Source organism: Carassius auratus, chromosome 47 (assembly GCF_003368295.1).
Source record: "Carassius auratus strain Wakin chromosome 47, ASM336829v1, whole genome shotgun sequence".
NCBI classification, from domain to species: domain Eukaryota; kingdom Metazoa; phylum Chordata; class Actinopteri; order Cypriniformes; family Cyprinidae; genus Carassius; species Carassius auratus.
In genome coordinates, this window is record NC_039289.1 from 7,876,330 (window position 1) to 7,894,319 (window position 17,990).

General features: G+C 36.3%; 1 protein-coding gene across 1 annotated transcript in view; it reads left to right on the forward strand.

The window, feature by feature from the left end:
* Positions 1-17,990, forward strand: part of nek7 (NIMA-related kinase 7) — a 66,259-nt gene that overhangs the window by 41,205 nt on the left and 7,064 nt on the right. The window contains exon 8 of the mRNA XM_026236028.1: positions 6,191-6,285. Within this exon, the coding sequence (XP_026091813.1) occupies positions 6,191-6,285 (95 nt within the window). The remainder of the gene's footprint in view (positions 1-6,190; positions 6,286-17,990) is intronic.

The window sequence follows — 17,990 nt, forward strand, 5'->3', positions numbered from 1 at the left end:
TATATATATATATATATATACATACACACACACACACACACACACACACACACACACACACACACACACACACACACACACACACACACACACACACACACACACACACACACACACACACACACACACACACACACACACACACACACACACACACACTATTTATTTTTTATTTATCCATCTTTTACCATCACTTAACGCTCAGTTATTCAGTTAAAAATACTAGTAATTTAATAACTGTAAAATATAATCTTTAGCCAAAATAACTTGTATTTAAAAATCGAATTATCTATTTTTCACCTTTTAAATTATCTGTTTTACTGACCATGTTTTATATATATATATATATATATATATATATATATATATATATATATATATATATATATATATATATATATATATATATGTATGTATGTTTTTATTACTAGTTAAAATTAGTTTTAGGATTTTTGTCTTTTTCATTTTAATTCAAAATTCAATTTTTCAAGATTATTTAAATCTTTTAAAATATTCGAATAATTTTTATTAATTAATTATTTATATTTTTTTGTTTACTTTGTGATTATTTTTTATATTTATTATACTACGTTAGGTTAAGTGGAGAACTGTGGACCATATCTATGGTCTAAAATATCTAGAGACGATCTAGCATTATGCCAGTGAGTTTTGATCATCTATCTGACTGACTCAAGTTTTCCTTATAAAATGTGCAAATGAACTTAAAATATGTATGACAGTTTTTATCTAATTATGATAACTGGACTGTTTCTACATTTACAATTGATGGGCTGCTGCTGACAGGTTACAGTAAACACAACACTGTTAGGACACAAGAATAGATTCTAATTACTCCCTTGTATTCAAAAACTACAATATGAAACCTATATAAATGGCATATATTAATCCAGTATGTATATGTGAAATGGTCATCTGTGTTTAGGAGTATAACATTATGTATTATAACAGTGCATGATGACTATAATGTCGACAAATAAGAAAAAAAAAATGTTTAGCAAGTGTCTATAAATAGCTAAGTTTGCAGCATGTCTTACATTGCAAGCTTCCAGCATTCACCTCAACTGCAAACAACACTTGAGTCTAGAAACGCATTAAAAGCTGAACTCACAGCGCCCTCTACAGGATGCTCCGCTCCCTCGTGCAGAAGTCCGGATTTTTAGGATAAGCTACAGTCTCCACAAGGGCTTAATCAGGGCTGTCCTTAATCATGTCTTAATGGTGCCTGCGTCACCCGGGGACCAGAGGAGTCGGTGGATCCGTGCGACCACATCATCCATTCGCTCCTGCTCTCGGGGCCTGTGCCACATGGTATCATTTACAGACTGCCATGTTAGGGATCCCTAACAAGGCTTTTTTAAGACCCCAGCATGATTTATAACCGCTAATGCATCGGCGAATCATACCACCGAAGTTGCACTTGTCTTTTGTAGAGTTATATACCTAGCTACCTTCCTACCTACTTATTTATTTATCCGAGCGCCTGGAATTCTTCTCTCGGGATGTTTTAGTATTGACAGTAGGAATGTACAAACGAGCATAAAGACGCACAGGTAGGTATGATGCACACATATGCCAGAGAGAGTCTCCTGCGGTTCTCTGTCACCTGTCCTATAGGCTCTGGCTCTCCATATGAAGGCTGAAGCTTGAGCCATAGCAGGGTAAGAAATTCATGAGTGTCTACATGGCAGGTTAAATTCACCCATGGGCAAAGAGACCTTCGATCTGTATCTCCCTCAGGGCGGGCAGACCAAAGCTTCCCGCTCCTGTTTTCACTCGCTCCTCACAGTCGCTTCACCTCTCCCCCTCTCTGTTTCTCTCCCTGCATGGGGGCGGTTTGGGGTGGAGGGTGCAGGGTTGCTTCGGTCTGGTTTGGGGGTTGACAGTTCAGCCTGTAATGAGACGAACCACCACGGTAGAACTCTGGGATGTGCGTTGGATGGAGGTCCGGGAAGTGCTGTTCCACGGCTGTCAATTCTTCTCTTAAGAAGCCGAGCCCTAGCCTTTTAACTCCGTCTCCGAGTGGCTCCGCAGTCCACAGATACAAACAAAGAGCAAGTCTGAAAGAAAGGAAAGATAGGTCCTCTTTATGTTTCCCGCTAGAGGCTTCCTAGCCTTTAAATGAAAAAGAGAGGTGAACTGAAACAGGCTTTTTGAGGAAAAAAAAAAATTGGATTGGAAAGAAAAATAACAATTAAAATAATCCCAAACCCTCGTATTCTAAGAGCTAGTGCTAATTGCATGCTAGCGTCTCATCGGAGGGTTTTGAGGTGACTGAGAGTGCCGTTTTAACTCAGACGTCTGAGGAGTTAACTGGACTAAACAGATTCTTCTTTTAATCCTCCAATTTTTTAGTAATTAAGCATGTTTGTGGATTTCTGCGTAATTAACACACCATTGAGAGTCAACGGTAATCTCTTCCTTTTGTTCAATAAAGTATCTGACCCGTTTTTCAAAGAATGTATTGTAGTGTCACAATTTATGAAAATTGAATGAATCCTAACACAACTCCGATTTATTTGCATGAATAAGTAATGCACTCTTAATTTGACCTGCTGCTGGAGTAGTTGCTCTGTAATGCTAGGCATTTAAGAAACTGTTAACATGAGAGAAGGTGCCACATGGATGCTCTGTTTTTTTTTCCGTTTAAAACAAAGTGTAAATGTATGTCGAAAATGTATCCTTGTGCCACAGCTGACACAGAAAAGGGTATGCTGCTTTCGTGATGCAGAGAGACGAATTGTTGAATAAAGTTGTTTATTTTTGTTTTCGCGTTACAAAAAGTATTGCTGTTGCTTCAAAACGTTATGGTTGAACCACTGATGGCAGATGGACTATTCTGTCTATGCTTTTCATACTTTTCTGGACCTTGACAGTGTAATTTACTTGGCTGTCTATGGGACAGTCACAAGCCTTCCAATTTTCATCCAAAATATCTTAAATTGTGTTCCGAAGAAAAATTAAGCTTTTACTGGTTTGGCACTTTTGGCCATTGAAGTCAATGATATTGACCAGTCAGATTTCACTGATGCTATTTGGAATCTCTCATAGGCAGCTCTCAATATCTGTTTGACCTTCTACTTGTATAAAAGAAAATGCTTTTTAACATTGCTTTTTAACATGCTTTTTTTGGTTTGACACACTGATTGCATCAATAGGCCGAGTCTTTGCTTGTGTTTTTCTCAGCAAGTGTTTCAACCTCAGCCCTGCTACCCACCCAACCATCCTGACAGCGTTTGGTGTCGAGACGTTTCGCTTTGGCTCTTGTTCTCTCCACCTGAGACTTCTTAACACTTTGTCAGATCTGAGCTGCTTGTGCCAAGGCTAAACTTTCATAAACTGCGAGCATTTGTCATATTGCTTTTTTTACTTTTATTCTTTTTTCTTTTTTTGTTTTACCCCTTTCTGTCATCAATCTTTCATGGTGCCTGGCTGGTTGGCCACAGTCACTGAACAGTAAGGAGCTTGTCACGGCTTCGGGGAGTACAGCTCGGGGAGTTTGACTGGCCTCTTGGGTCCCGCTCTTTTGTCTGATAGCTATTAGTCACTGCCAATTACCCACAATTCTTTGCAGGGCCACAGACTAATCAACCTGATGGTCTTCTCAGTCTCACGTCTGTCACAGTGCTATTCTCAGTGCCTTCCAAAATACAATATACAACATCACGGCACGTAATCTTTGTTTACCTTTGACGGGTTTCCCAAACTTTTCCATTGTCTTCCATTGGTCAAGCCAACAGATAATCCCGCCCCCAATGCACTCTCTTGGCTATACTTCAAAATAAGCTACACAAATGATATTTAGGAAAAACGTTTTGAAGAGCATCGAACGACAAAACCAAACCATTATACATTGGTGGTTAGCTGTCACGCATTACTCTGCACTACAGTGTGAAATCATCAGATAGGACCTAAATTTTCCTGTGGTGAAGCTGGTAGAACCATCGAAGACGGTTTTTCTACAGTGGCTGTTTTGATTTTATTGAATTTCAAAGACCGTCAAAGAGTAGAGAGAGAGGGAAAAACATCAGTGAATTGATTAAAGTTTCATTTGGCCGTGTTGAATGGCTCCTGTTGTAAATCACTGAGGTTCTTTTGTAATGAGAAGTGAATGAGAAATTTAAAATCTCCTCGCATGTAAGCTGAGATTTCCATTCCCCAGTACACATACTTGCAGTCTCTCTAAACCACCCACCTACAGCCGTTCATGAACATTCACATTCGGCTCCATCTGTAAAAGTTGTTCTACAAGTCATAATCTGACCGTCAAAACACTGCTGTTCTCAAATTACACAGGTTGCTTTCTTTCTTTTTTTTCTTCTCCAAGATCATGTTAGTTGCATCATACATACCAAATGAATGTGTTTTTTTTCATTGCCATTGTTCAAGTAAATTGTGTCTGTATTTTTTTCTTCTTTCTGTTCTATGTTATAGCACAGTAGCTCCTTTTCTAGGTGTTATCTAGGGCTGGGCGAAATATCTAATGATAAGATCATGTACATCTAGTCAGTAAATCTGGTTCCGTGATTACCGCTAAATCGCCATCACCTGCTTTTAAATGGAGCAGCATTTCATTATCGCAGATGAATCGCCTTTGATAATGAACGCAATATTGCGTAGCTTGTAAATGATCTATGGCTCTGTCTATTAAATGCCGCTCCAATTATAAGCAGGTGATGGCGATTTAGCGGTAATCACGGAACCAGATTTACTGACTAGATGCGCATGAGCTTATCATTAGATATATCACCCAGCCCTAGTGTTATCTTTAAATAATTAGTCTAAATACATTTACATGTAATGTTTGTTGTAGTAAGGTGTTCGAAAATAGTATTGTTGTTATTCTGAAACATTTTTTTAAGTTTTCAGACGTACAATACAGGTTCATTAAGCAGAAATGTCTCTGTTTCTGTGTTTTCAACTGGTTTTTCAGTTAAATTATGGGAATCAAAATCCATATGTCTTTTTTTATGAATCAGTCAAAGAGACTCACCTCAGGTTTTGTTGTAATAACAAAAAGTAATGTATGTTAGGATAACATTTAAACAATTATTATAAATCAGTTATATTAAATAACATAGAAATATATTTTACTGTCATTGTTTACATTTTGGTAACGCATTATCTTCTTGCCAATCCACCAGTTTACATTTACAACTGCATGTTTGCAGTGTAAAAACATGGGATGATTATCACATTGGTCTGAACAAAAACAGCAGAGCGGCTTATTGAAAATGCAGATTCATTCTCTGCCAGCAGGAGGCCCTTTTGGAACAGCAGAACTATAGCGGTTTCCCCAGAACATGGAGTTTGAGAAATGCCGTCGCTCATATTTAGTTTAGTTTAATCGTAATATTAAGCCATATCACAATTCTTGTCTTTCCATCCCCAAAATTAAAACCTCTTGAAATCATAATTAAGACTTTCTTGGACCTTGCTGTGCCTGATATGAATTTGATTTTACTAGAAAATTTATTTGGACTGGAGTCTTCCAGTTGGCGACCCCTGATATATAGTATGTATGCCCAGTCCTAAAATTAAGCCACTCCTTAGCAGTTTGAAGTTTGAATGCATACTTCACTGTCAATATACACTACAGTTAAAATCTGTAATATCATTTAACAATTTAAAATAATTGCATTCTATTTGAAATTATTTTAAAACGTAATTCATTCCTGTGGTGCAAAGCTTAATTTCCAGCATCATTATTCCAGTCTTCAGTATCACATGGTCTTCAGAAATCATTCTGATAATGCTGGTTTGCTAGTCACGACACAATATACGTATTGTTTTTTGTTTTTTGACATGTTCAAAAGAACAGCATTCAGTAGAAAATATCAATATTTTGTAACACTATAAATATCTCTACTGTCACTTCTGTTCAATTTCATATACCCGTACTGAATAAAATTAGTTTTTCTTTAAAAAACAAAAATAAAGTCCTACTAACCCCAAACTTTTCAACGGTAGTGTACTAATGGTTATAATGTGTTTCCCTACATACTATACACACGCATCGCTGAGTTTGTTGATAGCAATCTCTCTTTAGTCATCTAAAACTCCTCAGTCTGAAACCTTTGTCAATGAAGCATCCATGGATGAACTCTTCACAAAGCAAACCAGACAGCCTAACTCTCTCTCTGTCTCTATCTGTCTTTTTTTTCTGTTCCAGTGGGCACCCCATATTACATGTCTCCCGAGCGGATACACGAAAACGGATATAACTTCAAATCTGACATCTGGTCGCTAGGCTGCCTGCTCTATGAGGTAAGGTATAGAAACCCATCCCATCACTCCCCCTCCTCCGTTTATACACCCCAACCCTCCCTAACTCTCCCATTCTCTTCCCGAGCTTCTCCCAGAGCTGTTTGTCTCCTTTTGAGAGACGCAATCCTACACCTTGCAGTCTGTCGTGAAAATTACAATATGGTTTTGTACTCTGAGGTAAATGGCTTCCACAAAGCATACCTGGAGAATGTCCCCGAGCTAATGAGGAAATTTGAATGACATTTACATGTGTTTTAAATAACATCCACTGCTCTTGCTACAAAATTATACTGGCTGCTTTGATTAGGCTTTAATAGCATACGCTTCTCCATGACACAGTGAACCAGATTTCTCTTCAGCTATCAGTCTAAATTGAAGATGAAGTTGCAAGGAGGTCAGCTGTGTTTTTTCGGCTGTGATAAATGTTTAGACCTTAAAGGGATAGATCAACCAAAATTGGAAGTTTTGTCATCATTTAATCACCCTCATGTCATTCCAAACCTTTTTCAATGAACCACGAATGGTATATTTTTGAAGAACATCTGTGCCTCTCTTCTCAGTATAATGAATGTGAACTTGAGCTGTCAAGCTTTAAAATGACACAAAAGCACCATAAAAGTGGTCTATTTGACTCTATTCCAAGTTTTCTGAATTCATACAGTAACCTTTTAATTTAAGTTGCTATTCATTAAGAATTTTCACCTCCAGTGAGCTGTTATAATTAAAGTTAGCAGTGATTGAATCTATGAGTCATTTTAGGGCTGCACGATGTGTCGTTTAAGCATCGATATCGCGATGTACGAATCCACGATAGTCACATCGCAAGGATGTGCGATGTAGGCTGTCATAGTTGATCCCTTATTCATTAACTGTACGGGCCAGCTGCTCCCCGGCCCTTGACGAATGTGAGAGAGAGAGTGCGCGCGCGCGAGAGAGAGAGAGCGTTTCAAACAACACGAGCGCTGTCTTGCTCTCTTTCCCTCGCGCATATTAATCAATTGACACGATGGTGTCGATGTTTAAATCATTTAAAATGAGAATGTAAATCTGCTCACCCCATTTTTGTTTGTAAGAAAAAATTAGATTAGATTTCATATCGCAATATATATCGCAGAAAAATAAAATATCGCAATGTAATTTTTTCCTAATATCATGCAGCCCTAATTTTAGAACCAAATCAACCAATTTGTGAACGAGTCATTCACACAGTTTTGTGAACTGGACTAATTGATTTAAAAAAAAAGATTATTACATTCATTAAAAAGAATTATAAATCATAAATTACACATTACTAACTCTTGCTCTCATAAATGTACCTAGAAGAGCTACTGTGGATGGATTTTCAGTAAATAACTACAGATTGTGGTCTGTTTAAAAAAAAAAATGCAAAGCTTCAGAAAACTTGTAATACATACAGTATGACTCATACGATACAATTTTTATTATACTTTAACATTCTCTTTTTCATTTTGAGGCTTAGAAGCCGAAATATCTAAATACAAGAGGTAAATATGTTTGGACTGAGAGTGAATGAATATGATTCATAAGTTACTGTTTTTTTGTTTTGGTTTTTTTTTTTTATCCTCAAATTGATTTTTGCTAATTCTGATCAATTTGGTTCAATATAGAGTTCAATTAGGTTTAACAATAAACTGAACTGTCCTTTTAAGCAATCGACAGCTTAGGATCTTACATACCAGATCTAGTGAAATCGCAGAGGCCCGTTCAAAAGTGGGCATTTTGTGTTTAGTTTTTTGGTCCTGGTTTCCTCTTAACCAGGTGACTTGGGCCACCTGGAATGGGTAGCAGCAATCCGTAAATGACACAATGCTTGATCCCATGGGATGTACAGTATTGTTCAAAATAATAGCAGTACAATGTGACTAACCAGAATAATCAAGGTTTTTAGTATATTTTTTATTGCTACGTGGCAAACAAGTTACCAGTAGGTTCAGTATATTCTCAGAAAACAAATGAGACCCAGCATTCATGATATGCACGCTCTTAAGGCTGTGCAATTGGGCAATTAGTTGAAAGGGGTGTGTTCAAAAAAATAGCAGTGTCTACCTTTGACTGTACAAACTCAAAACTATTTTGTACAAACATTTTTTTTTTTCTGGGATTTAGCAATCCTGTGAATCACTAAACTAATATTTAGTTGTATGACCACAGTTTTTTAAAACTGCTTGACATCTGTGTGGCATGGAGTCAACCAACTTGTGGCACCTCTCAGCTGTTATTCCACTCCATGATTCTTTAACAACATTCCACAATTCATTCACATTTCTTGGTTTTGCTTCAGAAACAGCATTTTTGATATCACCCCACAAGTTCTCAATTGGATTAAGGTCTGGAGATTGGGCTGGCCACTCCATAACATTAATTTTGTTGGTTTGGAACCAAGACTTTGCCCGTTTACTAGTGTGTTTTGGGTCATTGTCTTGTTGAAACAACCATTTCAAGGGCATGTCCTCTTCAGCATAGGGCAACATGACCTCTTCAAATATTTTAACATATGCAAACTGATCCATGATCCCTGGTATGCGATAAATAGGCCCAACACCATAGTAGGAGAAACATGCCCATATCATGATGCTTGCACCTCCATGCTTCACTGTCTTCACTGTGTACTGTGGCTTGAATTCAGAGTTTGGGGGTCGTCTCACAAACTGCCTGTGGCCCTTGGACCCAAAAAGAACAATTTTACTCTCATCAGTCCACAAAATGTTCCTCCATTTCTCTTTAGGCCAGTTGATGTGTTCTTTGGCAAATTGTAACCTCTTCTGCACATGCCTTTTTTTTAACAGAGGGACTTTGCGGGGGATTCTTGAAAATAGATTAGCTTCACACAGACGTCTTCTAACTGTCACAGTACTTACAGGTAACTCCAGACTGTCTTTGATCATCCTGGAGGTGATCATTGGCTGAGCCTTTGCCATTCTGGTTAGCCTTCTATCCATTTTGATGGTTGTCTTCCGTTTTCTTCCACGTCTCTCTGGTTTTGCTCTCCATTTTAAGGCATTGGAGATCATTTTAGCTGAACAGCCTATCATTTTTTGCACCTCTTTATAGGTTTTCCCCTCTCTAATCAACTTTTTAATCAAAGTACGCTGTTCTTCTGAACAATGTCTTGAACGACCCATTTTCCTCAGCTTTCAAATGCATGTTCAACAAGTGTTGGCTTCATCCTTAAATAGGGGCCACCTGATTCACACCTGTTTCTTCACAAAATTGATGACCTCAGTGATTGAATGCCACACTGCTATTTTTTTGAACACACCCCTTTCAACTAATTCAACTAATTGCCCAATTGCACAGCCTTAAGAGCGTGCATATCATGAATGCTGGGTCTCATTTGTTTTCTGAGAATCTACTGAACCTACTGGTAACTTGTTTGCCACGTAGCAATAAAAAAATATACGAAAAACCTTGATTATTCTGGTTAGTCACATTGTACTGCTATTATTTTGAACAATACTGTACTAGTTACTACCAAAAACTGGTGTGTAAACACATACAAGCTGGCGCAAATTCACACTGGCACAGTTTGGAAATAGACACATTGTTAGTCCGGTACCCATCTATTCCTTCAATCCCCTGAGTGTTTGTTTTTTTCTTTTGCTGCTTTTTTGGGAGGAAGCTTACCAGTAGCTACACCTCCCAAAATGCCCGGGGGCTGAGAAACAACAATCTGAGTTCACCGCTGCTTGGAGACAGTGTTTCTTGGCACTAATTAGTCTCCCATAAAGCACCAGGCCCATCAGTGTGATCAGTCCGCCCTGCTTAGCAGTGGCCATGGGTCAGCCAAGTGCAGGGAGAAGGCAAACGAGGAACAGTTGTGATCCCTTAAGTTTCTGTTAAAGCCAGGTCCGAGCTCGGCCTTGAGCAGATCAGCACTGTTGCGCTTTGGTACACGAAGACTTTCATCTTATCCCGCTTCCAGCAGGTCACATGACCTAGTGGAGGTGGATAGCTGGGAGGTGATGAATTGACATCTGTTTGAGTGACAGATCTGATGATCGGCAAACCCGCCGGCAGTTGCTGTGATGTTACAGTAAAGGAGGATTTCTTTTTCTTTCATTATTGCAAAGTTTTCAAGCTTTCAGTTGATCATCTCAATGTGTATTAGAAATGTTTATAAGTAACTCTAAAAATCAAAAGGTGGCAACAATTTTTTTATATATATTTATCAGTGTCTGTGGCATGTCTTCAAAGAAAATGAAGAAAAGTTGAAGAAAAAAATTACATTTTACAATCTAATTGTTTTTCAAGCTTTACATTTTTACATTTTATTTAAAATAAAATGTATTATGTATGATATTACATCTATTTATTTTTTAATTTTTTATCTAATGATAAAGAAAATAAGAACAATTAAAGAAAATCCCCTTCCCCTCCATTTTTATTTGTATTATTAATTTATTTCTTACAACATTTTATGAATTTTTTTTTCACAGTTTTGTAAAGTTGCATAACTTGACATTTTACAACCTGAACTAATATTATAAGTAGGGCTGGGCAATTTTGGAAAAAATTCAAATCTCGATTTTTCCAGAATGTAAACTACATTTCAAGTTACTTTCACTTTATTAACCATATAGTTATTCTATTCAAAGTGCAGTGCAGTGCAAAGTTTTCAACATGATGTAAATAAATGTTAATCAAATCACTTGTTAAATATCTTTCAGAAAAGAAGCAAAAACTACAATTGCATATTGTACAAACTTGTCTTATACATATTATGTTTCAGAAATAATACGAGCAAAGTTATTTTAGAAAATCTCAGCCTGTCATGATGCAAACATGTAATATCAGACATGCAGTAGTTGTTTTTTTATTAGATCATGCTACTTTTCCATTATTTTATCTCTGTAAACCTAGATGTGGTTGACTGTTGCGCTTGCGTCTCTTGTAGTGTCTCATGCATGAAATGCCATTCTAAAAACATGGTGCCCAAGTTAAAAGAAATTCACTCCTATCTTCTTGCAAGTTTTGCCTATTCCACTGCCCGCGTCACATCTTTGTCAAAACAAAAGCACAGTGTGTATGATGCCTAGCGCTAAATTTATGGTCCTTCACAAAGCATCACACATGAGCGGTTAATTACATGGGTTGACATGCAGTTGAATCATTCTTTTCTCTTCACTGTTATCACCGGCATATTGTCAAAGTGTCTAATTCTAACATTTGGCAATATTTCAAAAATCGCGATTCCTCGATTTAAAAACAAAAACAAAAATTAAATTGTGGCAAAACACTCAATTCAAAATAAACCATTAAATAGGGAAAACCGCCCATCCCTAATTATAAGTTTGTTAAATGTTATTATCACATGGTTCTGTGGAATACTTGACTCTGATTGGTCAGTCTCGACATTCTGAGGTCTGTTATCCCTCTGTATTTTGTGTCTTATTATTTACTTAGTGGCAAGTAGCCATGTAATAAGCGGCATAATGTACATCCAGCTGTTTGTGATCACAGAATAATCCCCTTCAGAGTGATAAAAGACCCCCCCCCCTTCTACAATAAAAACCGTCTGGATGTACATTATCCCTTACATAATCTGTGAGGCAGGTTTTTCCAAGTTTTTTCTCCATTATAATATGAGAACAGCTGCATCTCTCTGACATTTTGCCTTTATGCCACCCCCCAGAATATCAAAATTAATTGTAATTTAGAATAGTAATTTATGTTCATCATAGTAGAGATATATTCAAGCCATGATTTCATGAAATCAATTTTTAATGTATTTTTTTTATAATTTAATAGATGGGACAAAAAATATTATGTCATTTTATTGACCTTAATTTCACTTCATTTATTTTTGTGTGTGTAAACATTGTCTTAGTAGACAATCGAAAGCTAGCTGCAGTGCTGAACTGCTGAATTCGTAATTTGCACACTTGTGCCATCTTCCATTGATCCTCATTGATCTATTTTGTATGAAAGGCCTATATGTGTGCATGTAATTCCTTTATTCTGAGAGCATGAATCTTTCAGTCGATCGGTTATGGGGGATTCGAGGAGGGTGGGGGCAGTGCAAGCTGTTGAGGTCACGAGGCCTCGATTGAAAATCATCAATACCTGTGCATTGTATTCCTCGATATGCATCTGCTATTCCCTTTGATGCTGATGCTCTCAGTTGGAGCTCATTTGGTCAGCTGATCATCCTGTGATTAAAGAGGAGGGCTGCAGGACAAGGCCAGAGTTGGGGTTGACTCCCAAATGGCCTTCACGGCAGGCAGGACACGTGCTCTCCACTGTGCATCTGTCAATAGGACTCCACTGTACTGCATGGTCCATCTGAATTATTGACAGCTCTCTGCGAGAAAAAGTGTGGTTTTGTGGTGGGTGGAAGAATTGAGGGTCACACCGTCTGTTTGGGTGTTTAGTTAATTTTGAACTTTTTTAAAGTAATTTTTAAGTAAAATACACAATAAATGATTTAGTGTGCTGAAAGCTAACTACTGTTAAACTTGATTCCAAGTTTTGCAGCCATTCCCTCATGTGCACACTTTTTTATTAATTTTTTTTTTAACAAATAAATCAAAAGAGTTGTTCCAGATTTGTGACTGATATCTCAAAAACTGAGCTTTCAGTAAGATTTTGTTTGGGTAAATTACCAGACATTTCCACTAGATGAAATTAATTTCCTATTCATTTCTAATATATTCACTTTTGACCATAAGGAGTTTGGACTGTTTAAACTTTTTGAACCTTTTTTGGATAATTATTATTTTTGTGTTCACAATAACAAGTGGCAAAACCTTTACCAAGTTTTGTACCATTCTGATGAGAAAAACCTAAATAATACACGCACACAAACTATATATATTTATAGTTAAAGATATATATGCAAATCAAGTAATGCAACTGGTTAAAATTTATTGTAAGTAAACCATGTCACAAATGTAAAAAGATTTTCATACTTATTTAGCTTTTCAAATGAAACTGATTTCAGTCTGCCTAATTTTTAAGTTCCATATAATACCTAGTTTGTTTTTAATTTAATATATATACTACTGTTATCCCATACCTGAATAGTAAACATCCATCAAAACGTTTGAGCTAATTAAACCTGCCCCGCTTCCTATTCAAATATATATTACCCAATATACCTTGGTTTCTTCTCACCACGGATCTCAGATTTTAATTTGATAGCTTAGTGAATTAATTCGGCTCAGCCGAGTGTACAGATCTGGAATACTCATGTTCTTTAAAGATGCTTTGGGAGAGCGGCGTATGTGAACGCTGGCATCTCGGAAGAACTCTTAACATTCTGATGAGCCCCATGTTTTGCTAATGATGCATAAAACCGAGAAGCGTTGCACACTCATTCAGCAAATTTACAAACATAACACGTCTGAAACTTTTCTTCTCGGGGTGTTGGTGCTACTGAGAGAAGAAGTGGTGATTTTTCTCTTCTCATTTGTTCATGAGGAAAACCCAAAGCTGTAACATCACTGTGTGTGGAGGTTAGGCTTTCGTACAAGTCAGTGACTGTTTGTGGCATCAGACAGGGACTTTTCATGTCACAGAATATGGATTCATATTTAATTGTGTTCCTTCCTTATGCCTGCGCCTCCATTTTATTAATATGTCATTAAAGAAGAGTGCGAGACGGATGAGCAACATGAAATATTGATGGTTTTCTCACACTTGAACATGACTCTTTTCATGCACTACGCCCTCTTCCATGGCTCCTGAGAACCAGGACCTTTGCTATTAAATTAATTGGCATAGAAAGAGTTAAAGAAAGATCAATAAAGATAATGGCAAGATCTCATTGACTGAGACAAATGATGATACAATAAGCCAGTATATTTCATGTTATTTGTGATAACCGGTAAATGGTTGACATTAAAATTCTATATTATTTTGTCAAAATAAATACATTTAAAATGTAATAAAAAAAAAGAAATCTGTTGTTTTAAGTGCTACAAATGAATTTAGGAATCACAAAACAATGTACAGTTTGAAAAATAGATATTCATTTTTAGATTTGTCAGTGATTACATTTTTCACTAAAATTATCAGTGTTTTTAAAGGATTAAGATTTTGTTGAATCAATCTGAATGTAAAAATTGCGTAAATAAGCATGAACAATTATTGAACAATATGATAAATATAAAAAATTCAGATTTCCAATGTTGCTCCAATAAATATAGATATATCCATCTCTACTTGAAAAAAAATGTAACCTGAAAATGGCATCTAAATGAAATGTTTTTGTTTTAAAACCGTTATAGTCTAAAATATTGTTTAACATCACTTAATCAACCAAAATTTATTAATGTATACCAACAAAGCTAATTTTATGATTTAAATCGGGTAGATATTGCTCTATATGGTACAATTGTAATTACCACTTTTATTTGATATAAAAAAAAGTATATAGAAACCGTTGACACAATGACAGAAGACCTAAATTTAATGTTGTAGTTGACACTTTTTGCAATTAAGTAAATCATAGCAGCTAGAATTGCAGTCTTTTAGGTTGCGATTGATTTGGGTTTTGCTATGTTTGGTGTGCCAAAATACGTTATAACAATTCATAATGCAAGTTCAAGTTGCATTCCCAGTGCTACCAAAAGGGGCGCTGTGTTAGTGTTCTGAATTGATGTCTGCATTTGCATCGAGGAAAAATATTCTTAGTATATAGTATTTTATATAAAAAATCTGTTTTTTCTAAAGAGTTCAGCAATTAAAAAAAGAATTGTATCAAGCCAGGGCGGTCAGTTTGTATTCAGGTACATACTAGAAAAAGAGTCTGTTTTTGTCTTCCTATCTGGGTGGCCTTATGTTTTTATGTCTTTTTTAGTTGTTTTAGTTTGTTGTGATATTGTGAGTATCTATGTGTGTGTGTGTTTCTGAGCAGGCGTGGCTGTTTTTACGTGTCTGGTGTGTATTTGTGTCAGCAGATTCTGTTTAACTATGTTCCTCTGAGCTTTGGTGTCTGTGTGTGCGTTTTTCCCTCCTCTTTTGTGTGCGTCTGTGAGAGTGTAAACGCGTGTGTCTTTCGCCACCTTGCACCGGTAGCCGAAGCCCCGCAGACAGACAGCAGGCCAGCGTGGTGCGGGGTGGACTCCTCTGGAATACCAATGAAGAAAGCTGCTGGGCTCCGGGGGTCAGGGAGCAAGTCAATCATCTTGCCTATCGCCTGGGCGCCCCGAATCAAATTAGCCTGTAAAAATTCAGAGGCCGGGAGCACGAGGCGAGCAGCTGTCAGGGCCAAGAGCGCCCAGGCACTAATGAACCAGATGAATAGTGCAAAAACTCCAAAATAAAAACAGGACAGTTGACATTTTTCATCTGTCAGAAGCAGAAGATGCATGAAAATATGGTGGTCCTTGTTTAACCCTTTGCTGGCTACAGCTGCTACTCGCCCCTGACCCCCCTCTGTGGCCACACTTCCACAGGTACACACACAGCATGTAAACAGTCAAAGCCACCACCGCATTTTTATCTCTCTAAGTGCCATTCTATGGTACTGCATGTCGCAATTATCCAGAGGAACTTATTGAAAGAGAGATAGATGTTGCTATGAAATTACACTATAGGTATATAATCTTCTTATGGAGGAGAACATCATCTAGCCTTTTGTTTTGTATACATACATATATATAAATATACATATCTCATTGGCAAAAGTATATTTAAAACTTTATACATTTACACACACGCACGCATATATATATTTATATATATATTTATATATTATTATTCAAATATGTATGTATTAAATATGTACATTATATATATATATATAATTGAGTTCAACCATCATATTTAAATTAATTGAAAACAGCTTTGAATGTTTTGGAACTGTTTTAGTGGAAGGCAGTGATTGGATCTTATTCTGTTAGATGACATTACTCACATTTTTGTTTTTTATTCATGTATTTCAAATAAATAATTTTAACCACTTTTTATGGTATAGGTACAATACTCAACAATATAAAAACTTTATAGAAAACATTGACATGATGACAGTAGACTTGAATTTAATGCTGTAGTTGACACTTTTCATGATTTAGTAAATCACAGCTGCTTGAATTGCAGTCTTTTATATTGTTGTATATTGATTGATTGTGTTTCACTTTGTTAGCATCATTCGATGTGCCAAAATGTATCAGAACACATTTCATATTGCATGTTTGCTTTGTATTCTCAGTGCTACCACAATGGGTGCTGTTAGCACAAGACTGTCTTTTACAACCAGTTTTCTCCTTTCTCCTTTATGCGTGGTTAGTGGAAAAACTAACATTTTGAAGTCACTGAAATAAAGTCATAAAACACATACAGAATATTTTTTCACAAGACTGTCAAGGAGCTTGTAGTCTAAAATATTTTGCTTCAAAATGGGGTGAGAATCATCTTGTTTACTCAATCACAGAAAACAATAGATTGATAAAAATTTTCTAAGACACTTTATGTTGGTAAAGGGCATATGCGAGTAGGCGTCAACTATCATGAATATCATTGTGATTTACACCTGACCAGACAAAGGCCCGCATAATGAGCTGCAATTATTGTTATTATTATAATTAATGTTGAAAAAAACTGAGATAAGCATTGAGAACAGCATTGTTTGTAACATTTATCGCATTAACCGTTTTTGTTTATCATCATTTGTGTGCTAAATAGAATGTAGCTTTAATCACAGGAATACATTAAATTGTACAATATATTCAAATAGAAAGCAGTTATTTTAAATATTAAAAATATTTAACAATATTACCGCTTTAGCAAACTGGTATTGACTGGTATTGTGTCATGTTGAAATATGTAAATGAACATCACATTTTGTTTCAAAAGGGTATATTGTTTATGTGCTCTTAAATAAACTAAATGATAAACTAAATTATTAACATTATTTTGATGGTCACTGATACTAGTAGTTCAGTAGAACAATTAGATTATGCGAATGAAACTTCATAATGTTTCACTTGATTATACATTTAGTCAGGAATTATAGTTCGGAAAAGTCTGGAAAAAGTCTAGCTAGTAAAATGTGTACACGTTACGTGAAACCTAATACAACTATAGAAATTTAAAAAAGAGACTTAGTTATGTTTATGATCTCTGCTGGATTAAGAGCTTCATTATTTTTCTGAGGAAATCCAAATCTCAAATCCTGAGGTAATCCTCATCACATCTTTTTCGGGTGAATTATGTCTTATTCTTCTCATCGCGAAGCAAACAGTAAAATAAAAACACTTGAACAGTCTCACTGCTCTGTTTTCTGTAGTGTGAGCGTATTCAAGCCGTGTGTTTCAGTGAAACATTAGAATCTGAATAGCGCGTGGGCGTGGTCACATTAGAAGATAATGAAGGGAGACGTGAAAGACGGACATCGTGTTTCTTTCATATGGATTACTTTATCACAGAATATTTGTTTTTAATAGTAACTTTTAACCTTGTTTAGTTTAAAAGTAGACATGTCAAGCTTTCTATAGATATCTCTCTCATGTCTCTTTGTTGCGCATTCACTGAGATACAGTTCATTTTAATGACGTGTTTGTAAATGAAGATCAGTGCAGACCAAGGCTGCAGACAGCATACCTTGTTTATCTTTATTTTATAAATGCACAAAGATTTGTTGTTATTATTTGTGGATACGAATAAAAGTAGACCCTTTACAGATTCGATTGATGTATTGCTCTTATCTGTACGATCAAAACCGAAAGTGTAATTTTAGTTCT